General features: G+C 38.9%; 1 protein-coding gene across 6 annotated transcripts in view; it reads left to right on the top strand.

The window, feature by feature from the left end:
• Positions 1–17,035, top strand: part of ClC-a (chloride channel protein 2) — a 33,622-nt gene that overhangs the window by 14,809 nt on the left and 1,778 nt on the right. Inside the window, exons 1-13 of one of the 6 annotated variants that reach the window (XM_069126616.1) lie at positions 3,217–4,037; positions 4,218–4,305; positions 11,836–12,121; positions 12,543–12,754; positions 13,381–13,901; positions 14,315–14,549; positions 14,627–14,789; positions 15,090–15,320; positions 15,525–15,748; positions 15,834–16,025; positions 16,155–16,297; positions 16,496–16,664; positions 16,753–16,980. In XM_069126616.1, coding sequence (XP_068982717.1) covers positions 3,889–4,037; positions 4,218–4,305; positions 11,836–12,121; positions 12,543–12,754; positions 13,381–13,901; positions 14,315–14,549; positions 14,627–14,789; positions 15,090–15,320; positions 15,525–15,748; positions 15,834–16,025; positions 16,155–16,297; positions 16,496–16,664; positions 16,753–16,980 — 2,841 coding nt within the window. In that variant the 5' untranslated portion in view covers positions 3,217–3,888. Of the gene's footprint in view, positions 1–2,196; positions 2,280–3,216; positions 4,038–4,217; positions 4,306–7,568; positions 10,457–10,477; positions 11,607–11,835; positions 12,122–12,542; positions 12,755–13,380; positions 13,902–14,314; positions 14,550–14,626; positions 14,790–15,089; positions 15,321–15,524; positions 15,749–15,833; positions 16,026–16,154; positions 16,298–16,495; positions 16,665–16,752; positions 16,981–17,035 lie in introns of those variants that run through there. The other 5 variants (XM_069126621.1, XM_069126617.1, XM_069126620.1 and 2 more) reach the window with 5 other exon arrangements.

Genomic DNA, 17,035 nt, shown 5'->3' with positions numbered 1-17,035 from the left:
AGGGACGATGATTGGACAAACGATCTTGTCCAAAATGCAATCGTATGCACTGTTGAAGCATCACGAGAAGGTAATTCTCGTTGCTCGGCCATGTGACTGGCATTAACTAATTCAGTGCTCTAATATGCCGGCATGGGGTCGTGAACCCATGGGACATCCGTGGTGACAGTTGTCAAGACCTCTCCTGATCCGATGGATCGACTAATCTTCTGCGAATCTACCGCGAACCTTGAATTTTCGATATTTTTATTTGAAAAATTGCTCGTGTTATGTTAAAGAATCAATGAAGGCTATTTATTTTAATAAGCATAATTATTTTTGACATTGAAACGGAATAAGTGGTTTTTTGTCTCGTCTAAATTATAATAGATCATTCTTTAGTAACTTGATACTTGATAAGAAGAATGTTACAATTATTCGCGAACTTCGATTCTCAAGAAGAAAAATAAGTGTTTAGATTATGGCAGATTATTTTCTTTAGAAGAATAATAAAGAAACTGTATTATTTCTAGTGATTTAAAGCATATATCTGTTTCTTTTTTTCCGTTTTTCTAGCATTGTAGATAACATCGTTCAAACTTAGTGTTAAATACATGGTATTAAGCCAATTTCTATGTTCCAAAGGCCACGAGGTTTCCTAATGGGCGAATTATCTAATTATTCCGACAATGAATTTCGTAAGAACGGAATGTTCCTTTCATACTAACGAAAAATCGGACAATAGCCACCGGTCCATAGAGGAACAAAACGGAGAGGGAATTACGCAAAACAGGGAAATAATTTTCACGGAGAGGTATAAAAATGTCTTGAGAAAATTACGAGCGGTTGTGGCTCGCCTTAATGGACTACGTTTGTTCTTTGTAGGATTAAAATGGTTGCTTTACAAGTAACCGAACTATTAACGCATTCCATTCAAGTTCATTTCTGCTTGTAACAAAGTTAAAATCCAGACATTTTCTGCTTATTGTTTATTCACGTTTTCTGTTTATTTATGTATATTTTGTGTATTTGTTTCCACAAAGCTGCTGTGAACAACAATCATGCTAAGTTATTAATATGTTAAATCATTTATGTACATTGTACAAGGTAAAGAAGTCCATTAAGAATATTACATTGTTAAAAAGAATTCATGCTACTTGGTATAAGAGGTTTCCTAAATGACTTCGTTCATTATTCATCCTCAGTAATTACACATACATTATGCATACATTTTTATTTATAGGCGTTCAGCTGGTTATTGTTTAGAACAGATTACATTAATTTATCTCTTTTTCAAACTAGTTCCCATTGTTGTATAAATAACAATGCTACGAAAAGAAGATATTTTAACCTCCATTGATTCTTTTTGTTAAATAGGTATTACGATGAACGAGGACTCTAATTTCTTTCATAACGAAGTTTCAAATTTCTTATATTCATTTACGAGTAGAATTAATTATCACCTGAGTCACTGAATCTTCTAAAATTTCTCTATGTGATAATTTTGCAATAACAAAGGACATCGATAGATGCCTTTATCCTATAATAAATCAACAACCGAATGTTCTAGATTGGAAAGTTTATCCGTACGATTGCCTGTTGCTCGATGTTTCATTAACACTTTAGCACCGCATTTTTTACGAAAGTCTTACGTGATTCACGTTTGATTTGACAGTAATGTGATAATTCATCTTCCTTCGATGGAATATTGAAACTACACTACGCTTGGCGCAGCTGTTGTCCGGTTATTCTTCATTTCTAAAAATAAGATACCGAGATTCGCTGCTTCTTATTCTCGAGAATTCGTAAAATCCGCGGATCGAGCTCATAAAACGAAACGCAAACAGCCTATTTTGGCGCGATGCGAAAAAAAATTAAGGTACGCGTACATTTTTACGTTTTACTTTCGTTCAGATAATTCTGGATACTCTTGTGACCAGATATCATTTGATAAAGGGTAAGGTAGTTGATCATTCAGTTAATAATAGATAATGTTTACCGGTCGGTGAATATCAAATAGTAAATCTTCTGTTTCACTCGAAGTTCAATAATTGCTACTCTGGTGTTGACGCACTCCTTCGTCTAGACAAATTTACCGAGTCGGCAATCCTTTCCGGTCCATTATCTGCTATCTCTTTGCTTTTCGGGATAAACACGCGAATTTACGGCTCGATGTGCTCATAAGCAAGTAACGTAGCCCGAGCGATAAATACGAACAATTTGCCACGGTACTCCGTTCATCGTCCATCTGTATCCATCGAAAATCTCGTCTGGTAAAAGCTCGACTTTCGTAGCGAAAGGTACGTGTTCATTTCATTCAAATCTACGAAGATTGCCTTCTCAATTTTAACTTTAATATTAAAGTAGAATAATACAAATGAAAGGTATCTTAACGATCAGCGAGTGAAAATAGCTTGTCTTTTAAATAAAAATAAATATCGTGAAAGTGGTGCATAGAACCGAAAACAGGCTGTATAAAGCAGAAGAGAGAGAGTCATCGATCGGAGCTTGGTGCCGGCATAGGATAAGACAGTCATTCATCAAATTACGCGGTAATTTTGATCAATGATAACTGGTGACTTTGAAGGCAGCTTCCTACGAGCCCTCGTCGAGGGAAGTGGCCAATTGCCGTGTATGGCCACCGTACAGTCGCCACTAGAAATACAACCGATAAGACTTCGAAGCTTTCGTTTCTCTCTCTCTCTCTCTCTCTCTCTTTCTCCCTTTCTCTCTTTCTCTCTTTCTCTCTTTGATACGAAAAACGCCTTAATCGTCGTGTCAGTGCTTCGGTGACCTAAATCTTCGCTCTTATTGAAATTCCAAACTTTTGTGAAACGTGCAAAAATCAATACTTTGTAATCAAGCCACATACCTGTACCTCGAATCTTTCATCTTTTATCTCCTAAAACGATATATCTTTTGTGAAAGTACAAAAATCTGCCGATATTCGATATGTCAATGGACACGTTGGAAAGTTTTATAAGTAGAATAATTGCACGATAGGATCCGTTTAGTTTCCAGTCGAATGAAATTCTTGCGTAAAGATTTGTTTCGAGGCGTGGAAGAAAAATGGCGATCGCGAGTGTCCCCGCTGCGATGCCGCAGAGGTGTCCGCGACAATAGACAGCGCCGATATATCGCGGGGGAAAATCGCGAGCGTAGCGCGACGACGACGTCGACAACAGTCCGAGCGAGGCTAATGAGTCAGTAAATTGGACCAGCTTAGGCCCTCCCATCTGAGGCCCGCACGCTGGTTCTCTCTTCTCATTGTCAGTGTGACTCATTGGCTTCGTGTGCGACGGTTCGGCCTACGGATTCAATTGCTTTAAACGCTTCTTTTTGCCAATTTTTGCTTCCGCCCGCGTAGTGTCAGTGTCAGTGTCACACGGACTCTCTGGAGACGATTCGAGAAAGTCGCTCCTTGGAGGAAAACGTTTCTGCCCTTTCCAGTCAATTTTGCATTCTGCACGCGCGAAACAAGTTCACTAACAGAACGAAGAATCCTCTATGGACGACAAATGCGATCGAGCGTGTACACGGAAAGCTGACGAATCTACATTTTCTCCGTGTCTCGACTCCGATGTATACCCACGACCAGGCTACGATGATTCCTCGGCGTGAATATTCTCGGTTATCTATCGGTCCATAGTTCTCTTGAAAGCTTCCCGACTTTCCTGTTCGTCATTTCGATAAATTCCGTGGATCATACCTGTCATTCTCGAGAATGATTTTCACGGTTTCCACGCGATTACGTAATCCCCCTGGCTCGAGGAATTTCAAACTCGGAGCAGCGCTCTGAGTGACAGGAAATTTATTGCGACCGATACCATTATCGACTCGCGACAAAAGACAATTGTAACCTCTTTCTCGGTCAGATTAGTCGTCGAGTTCCGAAGGAACGTATAAACGATGGCGAATCAGGCAACGAAGAAGGAGCTCCGGGAGGAGACCCTTCATTATCATCCAGACGGTAGCGAAGAGGAAGTGGACAAAGAATGGGAGGAATTTACCAGGCTGATGGCGAAATTACGAGAAAATCGCCGAAACAGGCCGCACAGGTATCCAGCCGTTTATCTTTCCTTCGACTGTTTTCGTGAAATTGCACGGACATTGAAAATCCACGTATACACGTAGAGTTCGAGCAGATTTCAGATATAATTCGCCTACCTCTCCTCGTTATGGGGTCCCTTCTTCTTTCGTGTTCTCTAATTTGGAATATTTTATTTTCTTTTTGTTAGACCCTCGCAAGCTTTTTATCCGTGTCCTCCGCCAAATGCGGACGAGGAGCAGCAGGATTTCGATCCCTTCGATTACATTAATACGATTGTAAGCGATCTCCCTGACTGATTCGTTTAATGCATCGTGGAGATGTTACTTATGCATGCGTAGAGAAGAGAGACAATGTACTTCGCGTGTAGGAGCATTAATAAAACTCTTCCTTGTCGATTTAAGTTCGTCGATCACATTGCATGAATCGCATTCTTCATTCGATACTGTACAGTTTTCATGTACAAAATACGTACTACTTCTATACGTCGATGTTGTTTAAACATTCGTGGTTCTTCGCAGCTTCCGCTAGCGCGTCACGCTTTTTCCATAATGGTACGCTGTCTTTGACTGCTTCGCATCGTCAAAAAAGAAATTCCATCGAATCTGAAATAAGAATTTGGCAGGAATGTCGCGTGGAACGCGATGCCATTGAACCAGTGCCGGACAGATTTATAATTAAACCGTGTTCGTTGCTAGCAGACGAATCCCAGACGATTTAGGCGCCTGCCAATATCTCGAATTGCCTGCAAATGCGCGATGTGCTCACCACACAACCGTTCGATTGTTTTATTTTACCGACACTGTTTGTAATCGTCTCCATAATTCTCCACGCTTGCCATTCACGTTTCTTGAAGTTTCGTAATTGTATTTTTCTATTTAAGATAGTACTCGTAAAGATTCTTCAGAAATATGAAACGTTAATACGAATGTACATATACCACCGCGCGTGATTATTCGAACGATTTCAAAAGTTAATTGATATCGCTTGGAAAATTCAGATTTGAGATAGATACGATTGCAATTAGTCATCGGTATAACAAAAATATTGTCCATTAATGGCGAGAGACGCTCTTATTATGCAACGAAATTGAAATTAAATGTAAGACATTTATCGTTCGAATGCTCACGAGTAGACTGGCGATGTTTACGTATTGATGGAAAATTTAATGTTGCAAAGTGCACATATATCCGATGCATGCAAGAATATAAATACAATAGGCGAAACAAATCTCTGTTCAAGTTCACCATTCCTTTAATTATGTTCATAAAAATATGAAATTGCGTAAACATTCTACATCAAAGCACAAATGAGTTATGGAAGCAAATACCCGTTTTCAGCGATACAATATATCTTTGCGATCGCTTTAAGATTTTTTTTTCTTGAATTCTTACGCTGGCGTGGACAGTAGCGCGACCTTTGAACGGTTGCCAAGTGGGCGAGAGACTACATTTTAAATAAACGTTTCGTGAGAGCAGTTTGCAATAACGGGTCACGATCCCTGTCAGCTTCGCCGTGCGACATCCGTCGATGCTACCACGAACCACGGTCTCTTTTTCCCTGCCAGACGTACCATTCCTACCAGACAGTTCCTTGCCCAAAAGCTTCACTCATGCGGTACACCGTCGTCTCACGTGACAAATCTCTGACAAATTTACCGCACAGCCTGAAACAGGTTTCACAAATGTCAATAAAATGTCAGATTCGCGGGAGTCGGTGGTGCGTGCACGCGGTCTGACCTTGACACGAAATCTGCATCATGGGACTGCTACCATCACCCGCAAGTCCATCGCGTGCATCTCCACGAAATTAGATGACGCGAAGACGCGATGATACCAACACTCGGAGCTTCTTCTTCGGACTCTTTGGAGATTATAGAAAATCATCAAAATTATTAATCTTTTTCAATTTTGGGGGGGGGGGACTTACATAAAAATTCATTGCGTGATATGGATTTATCGATGTTTTAAATTGGAGGATATTGAAGCTCGGAGTTCCGTCTTTCGGCATTTTAAATATTATAGAAGATCGTCAAGATTAGTAATTTGCCCATTGTGCTTCTTTCCCAATTCTTTTGAAATATGTAACAATCCACTGCGAAATACGCATTTAGTGGAGTTAGAAATTAGAATTCCAAAGACGCGAGGATGTTAATGTTCAGAATTCTTTTCCTCAATATTTTTTAGAGTTCGTAGCTAATCGTCGAGATTAGTATATTGCTCGTTATTCTTTTCTTCCGATTCTTTTCAGATATGTAATAATTCATTGCGTAATAAAAAATTATACGAAGACACGAAGCAAATCTTGAAAATTATTAAATCACTCATTGTTCATTTTTATTCTTTTGCGCGTTTGCTCTGGATCGTTATTATGTTCGATACGAGAATCGTGTATTGACGTGCATGTTCAATTGGTGCATCGATTTTCATCGACACATTATATAATTGCTAATTCAAAGAAGAATACTCTTGTAAGAATTGAAAGACTCAATTCCCTTTTACACAACTTGCAACTAGTAGTCTCTAAAAAACTTTAGTCTTTTATCAATCACGGTTAATGTTGTTGAATCGCTATAGTTACATTCATTTCTGATTCTCTCGCGTTCAATAATTTGCGTGAAATCCTGATGATTTTGCGTAAGCGCGTCTCAATCAGGTGATATCCTACAAACGGAAAAGGGTACGCCGACCATTGCAACGACGTCTTTCTAAGCAATGCCTTTATCTGCATGAATGAGCGCTTAAGGACTCGTTACGTTTATCCGACATGCGTGACCAGCGTGCAGATCTACTCACGTGACATACAGGTTCGATTCTACACGCGTACAGACCGCTGTATTTCGACCTGTATGCACACATCACGCACACACTCGTCGTTTTCCTCTGGTATGCAGATGCACTGTTTCCGGGTGCAGTGTCTGCATCGCTTCGTTGCACTGGATTTTCCACGATTTCGATGGGAATCGGCTATTCATTCTATCGAACGAATAGTTTTTTCTATTGAATTTTTAAATAAAGCGAGAATATCGTATGATGATATTTAATTGGATCTAATTGTAGAAAAATTACGCTTGAAGTGTCTTACTTGAATAATATATATACGCGAGCCTTTCAACAAGCTAAAACATTCAATTTATCAATATTTTTATTCGGATACATGGTCAGTGTTCTGTCTATTCTCAAAGAAGAAATCATCTACTTTTATAAGTTTATTTATCGTCAGATAACGTAAATGAACTGGATTGTTACATCATCGTTCAACTACAAATATTTATGTATTAATAAGATATCAAAAGACACAAAAATACTCAGAATAATATACAAAAGCATATAAAGTATCCATGGTATATCATAAAATATAAAATTTACGCGTATATATAAAATATATATTCGTATAGCACAAAAATATAAATTCACATAAATATTCGTAATCATCATCTTTCTCTAATTTGCAATTTATCGAGTAGTTGCTCGATATATGGAGTTATTCATTAAGTCATGCAGCTTCTGAGTGGGTCAATATGTATGCTAAAGATTGTGTTTATTTGGTCGATGAAAATTTAACTGTTGCCAATTTTCATGGGTCATCGACGATAATTTTAGCTATATTTTATTGACTAAACGTTGACAGAAACGAATCGACCGCGCTATATCGGATACTCGAGAATCATAGCCGGCGCAAATTTTGTTTGTTGAGCGATAGTACAATAAGACGAGTCACATGCGTTGGAAATGTGTCACGTCGGAAACGCTACAATAAGCGGGGGCGTTTATCACTTTGTCGAGACAATTACTTTCAGGAGTTGTGCCAGTCGGTGAGCTTCTTTCTGGAAACGACTCTCGGATGCTTTTGTAAACGGGGAACCGAATTGTATCTCGCGTGAAGCAATGAAGAATGACGCGAATAACTGTACGCGGACGAATACCGATGCAATTCTAAAAATACGAATTAGAGTAAATTGTAATTGCGTGTCTTAAAATTAGATTCTAAAATTACGGGCCAGCCATTAGAGACTCAAACTCCAAGGCGACTCGAAGATAATTTAGTAATAAATACGGTACCGTGACCCTAAAAGATGAAGGTAGCCTCATTAAAAACCTACTTAATCCTCTGGACTTCCAAAAAACCAGACTGAAATTTATAATTTCAATTATCGCTTTTAGGGAAGGATTCTTATCGGTTCGACGTTTGTCCTAGAATCAAGCAATTAATTGTATCGTGAATTCATTACGTTCAATTAATAAAATTGGGTTAGCGGCTGACTGCCCAGTGGAACGTGGCTGTCGTCAAATTCATGCACAGGATAGCTCAGGTGTCGACTATATTTCAATCCACAGATCATTCTGTCTCTATTACAGGGTCCTTTTTCTACATGTAACACCTCTACGGTCTATCTTATGTAAAACAAACGCGATATTGTCTTGACGCTATAAAATAAGAATACAGTTTAACCCCTTGCCATATGATAACGATTCGCGCTCGTGACACGGATTAAAGATCAAATACGACGAAGGCTATACTTGTAGTACACGCAGTTGTATATTTTACGATTATGAATTACCGAGTGTATGTTGCATATGTTTAACACGTATAAGTTTAAAATTGATATTCGTGTGTATATATAACTTTTCTGGTAGACATTTCTCATATTTTGACATGTGTTATCTATTCTAAAGCAATTGCTCTTATTAATTATAATCCCGCTTTTTAAATTAAAGTACATTAAAGTATTTTCTATATTAATTACCTTTAAAACTTTCTTCTGCAAGGTAACTGAAAAGAATTACAAGTAGACCATTGATTCTTATCCATTTACGGGAAATTTGAAGATGCCAAGGTATATAAAATATGCAAGGTAGAGTACCTTGGTAGATAAGAGAAGCCTCTTTAATTAATCTGAAAAATTTCAATCTGGATAAGTATAATTCGTCGTTCATCCCACGAATCTAAAATCTAGAAAATTTATTTTTCAAATAGCTGAACAATATTTTAACAAGAAACGATCAGACGTATGCTACTTGCAAGTTGTTTTAATGCAACACGTGCGTAGTAGAAGTAGTAATGATTGTTACATAAAACGTAATCAGGCGTAGGATTCGTAGTAAGCCGAATAGCAAATCGCGGGTTATTTCTGTCCGGTTTTCGACGATCCAAGAGGTTTCCAAACGTTCGATAAACACGGGACGTGTTGAACTTTTTCGACGATTGCGAAACCCGTTTTCGAAGACGCGAGGAATGGATTTCGTTTTTCGATTCGTTATGGGGAAATAGTTAGGGCCAGTTAGGGCCGTTTAATGGTTAATAGACAATAGAGCGCACCGTCGTTGATCGACGTTGGCCGCCGCTAAAAATAAGGATTTTGACTGTTGCCAAATTTCAACAAATATCGCGACTCACGTTCAAATCGGAAAACAGGTTCAGTTGTCGTTCGTCCGCAAATTCGCGTGCACGCTCTCGTCGGGAATTCGGCATATTTCGAACGTCCACAGGAATTTCTTAGAACCAGTTGAACGGCTATCAATAGTGAAAATATTTCCGTTTCGTCGATGGAAAATATTTCGCGAATGAATTTCGATGTGTTGAAACGCACTTTAAAGATCATCGAAGTCGACGATATAAAGAGAGAGGATTTGAAAGTTGAAAAGGAGGATCAGAATAAAATTGTAAATAAATTCTAGACATCGAGATCGCATATAAAGATAATTTCTGGTAATTAGCGAAACTCGTTTGACTCGTCTGTTTCTGGTTATTCGTTAAAGAAACAGATCATTAATCATATGGGACTCGCGAACGAAAGAAAAACAATAGGAACGTAACAAATGACTTGTACGAAGCTTCTAATATTGATGGTAACCTGCGAAATGCTGCGAAATTCTACCAACTGCGAATTAAAATATCTTAATACACCAAGGTTGGATAGAATAGGCGTTCCTCGCGGCCTGCATTATTTCCTCGGTCTATCGTGTAACAAGTAGATCCTGGCAATCGCTTAAGGAAGGAAACAATAAAATCGTAATGGCCTGTTTACAGTAACTTGTCGCCAGAAATACCGGATATCGAAGTTTGCCAAGAGGTGAAGTGCGAACAATCACGGAACCAGAATAGCCGGCTACAATTAGTAGATCTTCAGCGACTTAATGAATTGATGTCGCGAAGAATCGATCGAAGAGAAAGATCGCTAGATAGATTAAAAAGTTTATCAGATCGACTTAACAAGCGGAGAAGATGTACGATCGGTTGCCAGTGACCCGTAAATCTTTTCTGTACTCAAAGAATGCTTGGTCCGTGACTTAATCGGTCGATCTATCGAAGAATTCTGCGTCCCTTCCATTCAGAGCCAGCTCGAAGCTTTCAGTGACATTTCATCCAGTTTTCATGCCGGCTTTCGTTCTGAACAGAGCCTATTTCGTCTGTAACGATAATTATCTTGTAAGTCAGAAATATTTGACGAGATTTTCCCCCTTGTATCAAAAGACTAAGGCAAATTGTACCAACTAATGCACCGAGTGTTCTCCACCTCCGTTGATCTTTCCCAATATCGGTATATAACGCTGATACGTCTTATCTTCTCGATCACTAATCAAAGTCATCGAATCGCGTGTAATTTGATTTTCTCCGTGTTTCGTTTGAAATTATTTTCACGCATTGTCTATTTTTAAACGAGGTCTAGGATCGCGACATTTAATTCGTCACGAATGTTTTACGATGTTCTCGTACAATTCGCGGTGATTCGTCGTGTTTTCTACGATTCCAGAGTTTGAACTGTCCCAGTCTTTAAGTCTTTATCTACAAATTAATTTCTTTGTTGTTTCCCTTTTGATTTTTACCTGTAACACATTCAGATATTACAGTAGTTGTAACAGTTATTTATATTGCAAAAGGATATAAAATTTGTCCATGTCATTAATTCACGCTTGCGTAACCGTATTTTTTTCTTATGAATTAGCGCACGCTAACACGTAATCTTTATCGCTATTGTAATCTCGTCGTTCACGTACGATCATTATCATTGATGAATATTGATATTTTTTCTTGTCAAATGTTACGCAGATTAATATCTCCTAAAAGCGCATCGTTCATACAATTTAATATTTTTTATAACGATTCTCATTTTCTACACAATCGCTTGATTTGCGAAAAATCAGCTTGCGCACGATATTTACAATTTTGTTAGTTTGTATGTAGAAAGAGTGTATTTTGAGTAAACAAGCATGATAATAGCACGTAAACAGTGGTAACAGCAGCTCAGATAAATCACTACTGAAGATGACGTTTCTAAATGGATCAAAGCTACAAAATCCCCAATTCGCGTCATGAATATTAAATCAATCGAAGACAATCAGGTGGATTTCATCAATTAGACAATCATTCGTCGTTTCGCTGGTTCGATCGTGAAGTTTCCAAAATGCACGACCCAGTGTCGTGATCGATGATGAAATTTGTTTGAAGTAAAAAATTCTCCAGTATATCAGAGTACTTCGTAGTCGCTCATAGATTCTGTGAAAATTAATCTATCACGAGTAAATAGCTCGACCAAAGGTTCTTTAATTGGTAGACAATCGTGGACACTAAATATTTGGTATGTATAGCACTTTGTTTACAAAACTTACTTCATTCGTCGTAAAAGATATATTGCATCGTGTTTTCTCAGAACCTTGATAACATTCATATCGATGATGCGTAAATTTTGTTTAAAAAATATCGATAACATATTGTCTCGCTGTCGGTGTGGAAATTTTGTTTAAAAAAATGAGAAGTTCGAAAAGAGAAAAAGGCTCAGAGTCGATGAAAGATGGTGCTGCGTTTAGATGTATGGTCGCTACACGAAAGACCTGGGTGAGTACGCAAAAGAAGAGGCACGAAAGCTGAAGTACCACGACAAAGCGCGGCGAAAGTATGACAAGACTAGAGCGGAGGATCTACGAAAGTCGAGGAGAGGACCACTATGCAGGAAGTTGCTCGCGTTATTGGCCTTCGCCTGGAAGCACACTGGAGCTAGATTAGGCGAAGACTGGGTCTTCTTGGCTCTTCTTGGTATAATCATGGCGCTTATCAGTTACGCCATGGACCGTGGCATTTCTATGTGCAACAACGGTCAGTTGAATAAAAAGAATTAATTCTTTCGATCTCTAGCTTCGATAGAATTTTGAAATTTAAAAAAGTAGAGAAAACCAGAAATTGTGGTTTTGAAAGAAACATGTCTCCGTAAAGTCAATTTAATTCTTGCGATCTCTAGTCTCGATGGATTATCGAAATTAAAAAAAGATACGAATCAACGAATGCGGTTTTGGAAGAAAAAGTCTATTATAACCAAGGAATAGTTCTTTTTTTCTTTTTTTATGTAGAAGTAATTTTCTATGTTGAAACTAGCCATTAATTTTTTTTCTCAGAAAATACAATCTATTTCAAAGCTTCGCAATTTTCCATGCCATTAATTTACACGCGTCTATTCTGATAAATCAATTCGATGTACGATAAAATCAAGATCTCGTTAACCGTATCCTTCTTCCACCAGCCAGGATATGGCTTTATCAGGACCTGACGCATCATCCAGCGCTTCAATATCTCGCCTGGGTGTCTTTGCCAGTTTGCTTGATTCTCTTTAGCGCCGGATTCGTGCACATCGTTGCACCACAGAGCATAGGATCAGGCATTCCAGAGATGAAGACGATTCTACGCGGAGTGGCCTTGAAGGAGTACCTGACCTTTCGTACTCTTGTGGCGAAGGTTAGAAACAAGATTCGATTTCCACTGAAATGTATCATTACCGCTATACGTTCCCTTTTAACCGACTGACCACTTCCGAATTTGATTAGATATTTCCATTTCTTTTGATTAGAAATTTGATTAGAAAATTAATGCTTTTGTGATACGACAATTGTTGACTTAATCACTAAAAAATAGTTTCGCAGAAGACGCGTTACTTTAAATGTTGTAATTAAGTCATTTTCAGTCTATGTGTATAGTCTAATTTCAACAAAAATGATTTATTTCTTGATTTTCGATGAGGTTGAACCTTTCTTATTTGTAGAGTAGATATATTGAAAATATAAAACGCATGATATAACAAAAGAAATAAGTTTACTATAAAGATGTGCATATCACGGCATCACAATATCTCCTATTGAAATAAGCAACAACACTTCATATAAGATAATACGACATAATTAAGATACATAAATAAAATTCTCACGAAGATTCCCAATCACTGTATTAAATCCTCAATCTCCTGGATTGAACAATAATCTGATATTCAATAAATTCCTATATATTCATCGAATTCCTATTTTCCTTGAAGCTTCTGCTCTGCATGTTTTCGAGCGTCGGTGTAGAGCCACCGTAATGTCTAACAGGTGATAGGTCTGACTGCCACATTGGGCTCTGGTTTACCGCTGGGCAAGGAAGGTCCTTTCGTGCACATCGCTAGTATCGTGGCCACGCTTTTATCCAAATTGGTCACCAGTTTCCAAGGAATCTACGAGAACGAGAGCAGAAACTGTGAGATGCTCGCAGCAGCCTGCGCTGTTGGAGTTGCCGCCTGTTTCGCAGCACCGATAGGTGGAGTTCTCTTCAGCATCGAAGTAACCACCGTGTATTTCGCCGTTCGAAATTACTGGAGAGGATTCTTCGCAGCCGTATGCGGCGCCACGATGTTTCGATTGCTCGCGATCTGGTTTCAACGAGAGGAAACGATTACCGCGATGTTCGCAACGAATTTTACTATGGACTTCCCTTTCGATCCTCAGGAATTGTTTGTATTTGCCTTGATTGGTGTTGGCAGCGGTCTAGGAGGTGCTTTCTACGTCTGGTTGCATAGACAGTATGTGATCTTCATGAGGAAGAACAAGAGTATGAACAGCTTCCTGCAGAAAAAGTGAGTGATTTCTGATTGAGACGTTTCTGACAAAGATTTGAGATACAGTAATGCTTTGTTAACTGGACGTGAATTAGGACCTTTTCTTAATTATCGAGGATGGCCCAGAATCTAGTATCATTCATGATTATTAGAACCGTACAGCTTTTATGCTTTACTTCGCCTCTGCTATAAATGCTAAGAAGATGCTAGTTGCTACTGTTGATATTATACTTACAATTCTTCGGAACATTGATCACTGTCTTGATTACATTACTGGTTAGAAATTTTCATTCTTCAGTTGAAATTAATCTGAAAAGCTGGTGAGGATAAAGATAGCCAGTTAACGAAGCAAAATTCCGTCTAGTTAACTATATTAGTACTTAAATAACGGTAATCCAAGTATCGTTCACGGTTTCACAAAATTATTCCAGTCGCTTCTTGTATCCTGGAATCGTCTCCCTGATCGTGTCCTCCGTGTCTTTTCCCCTGGGACTAGGCCAGTTCATGGCCGGTGATTTAAACACCCACGATCAAGTTTACGGTCTGTTCACCAATTTCACTTGGACCAAACAAGAATTAGGAGTAGAAGAAATGAACATGGTTAAACATTGGTCTACCATATACACTGATGTGTTCATCGGTTTAATTAGTTTCGTTGCATTCACGGTAAAATATCCTTAGTCAAATAAACTCGTCGCGCCTTTAGAAGAAGTTCGGAATGAAATTAAGAGCTTCGTTTTCAGTTCATCTTTTCGATCATAAGTTCGACGGTTCCCGTGCCATCGGGAATCTTCATCCCCGTGTTCAAAATCGGTGCTGCATTAGGCAGAGCTGTGGGTGAAGCCATGGCTCTATGGTTCCCCAATGGTGTTCGTTATGGTGGTATCATAACTCCTATCGTACCAGGTAATTTGGAATTTTCCCAATAAAACGAGAAGTTTTTAACCATCCGGCCGCGGGCGATTTTCATATTTTTCTGTACAAAATCGCATCCTATAGGTTTATCATAAGGGGATTTTTAATGCAGTAGGAGCAAAAGTCAGAATAAACGATGAAAGAGGAGATAGTTTTTTCTATTAACCTACATCTTACAAACAGCATGGTTCACCAAAATTAACAGAATATGTATGCAAATCGTGATTTCGACATCGTCCGCGACTGGAGCATTGAAAGTTAGAAGCTCGACTGAAAGAAATTGTTCTTCAGGAGGCTACGCCACCGTTGGAGCAGCTGCATTTTCCGGTGCTGTGACCCATACAATCTCTGTGAGTGTTATCGTGTTTGAGATGACTGGCCAGATTACTCACATTGTTCCTATAATGATCGCCGTGCTGATCAGCAACGCCATCGCTGCGCTTCTTCAACCCAGCATATACGACAGTATCATTCTGATTAAGAAGCTGCCATACTTACCAGACCTACTACCTTCCAGTTCAGGTAAATCCTTAATAATCTTTTGTTAAATCCTCTGCATCCTTGACAACCTAAATCTATATATTTCTGAACTTTGCTCTTACTATTTTTAACAAGCTTCCCAAAGGAAGTTCCATAAGGAGGTAATAAATTTGTTAAATATTATCTCTCTATATGAATCAGGATTTAGGAAAAAAAATTAGTACGAAAAAATCTTGTGTGCTATAGGCATGTACAATGTGTACGTCGAAGACTTTATGGTTCGTGATGTGAAGAATATTTGGCACGGAATTACCTATCAGAAATTAAAGGAAATTTTAAAAGAAAACCGCAAGTTACGTGGATTTCCTCTGGTCGATAATCCTGATTCTATGATTCTGCTTGGATCTATCCAAAGGTTGGAATTAATCAAACTGATTGAGAAACATATAGGACGAGAGAGGAGGTTGCAGGTAGTCATTGTAGTATGTTCTTTCTAGAAATAATTAATTCTAAGTTTCCGTCGGTAAGATCTGTGGATTTGAATTTTCCATTCAGGTGGCTCAGAAATGGCACAAAGAGGCGGAGGAGAGAGCTCGAGAAGAAATGGAACGTCAGTTAAGGGACCAGGAAAGAACAAGGAGACCGTCCAGGTTCGAAGTGATCCCGGCACCAGATATTCTTAAGATGCAGAGGCAAAGTGTTAACGATCTAACAATGTCTCCAAACAACGCTGCCGCTCCTGACCATGTAAGTCACGCCTACTCGACGTCAATGGTCACGCATAATTGTGTACATTTACTCAATTAACTACGTGTGCTGGTCACCATGCAGCTCCTTCTTCTCGTTTCACCGTATCTCTCGCGTGTTATTTTTCAGCACACTTACCATTCCCCGGTATTTGGGTCACAACCGAAGAAATCGATCTTAAAGAAAACCAATTCCTTCACGTTGAAAGGATTCAGCCCACTAGTCAGCCCCGCCGTTACTCCTTATACCACTGTCACTGGTGCGGAGAGCAGGTAAGAGGAATTACCTTTATATTTACAGAATGAGAAAATGAAAATAAACAGATTTAAATTGGCTAAACTAGTCAAATCTGAATTTTCTTTGCTCGTGCGTAATTCATTTAACTAAAATATTATTCGTACCTCTTGCGACATAGCCCAGAAAGAAAAAATATGCGCTTCTCGTTTCTTAACACATTGTTGCAATTTCAGAATACGCCTTGCCTTCGAGGCAATTTTTCGCAAGTCAGCCACTTTGCAAGATGTAGATCCAGATCCAGAGATCGGATCTGGAGGTGCTATCAGGCGTGACAGTCAAGACGTACCTCCTCATACCCCGATGCTGGCACCGAGCCCCGCCACTTCGAAGAAAGTACAACTGGTAAATCTATGTATTCTTCTTGACTATTCACGTCTGAATAGACATAACGTAGTTTCTATGTAATGAAATAATTTCTGTATATGACCAGCCTCGCGAGAGGGTAATAGACATGTCAGCAGAGGATCAGAAACGGTGGGAAGAAAGTGAAATGATGTTGGAGGTCGACTTCTCGAGGTGTCACATCGATCCAGCACCGTTCCAATTGGTTGAGCGAACGTCTTTGTTGAAAGTCCACAGTCTATTCAGCATGGTCGGAGTGAATCATGCTTACGTGACGGCTATTGGAAGACTGGTTGGGGTTGTAGGATTGAAAGAGGTTTGTCTGTTAATCACAGAAACATTGTGTTTATTCCTTCCATTGACTTTAAATG

The sequence above is a fragment of the Bombus flavifrons genome, chromosome 14 (genome assembly GCF_040668555.2).
Source record: "Bombus flavifrons isolate JBK064 chromosome 14, iyBomFlav1_principal, whole genome shotgun sequence".
Taxonomy (NCBI): domain Eukaryota; kingdom Metazoa; phylum Arthropoda; class Insecta; order Hymenoptera; family Apidae; genus Bombus; species Bombus flavifrons.
The sequence above is the reverse complement of the archived record's forward strand: the minus strand, read 5'-3'. Positions and strand labels throughout refer to the sequence as shown.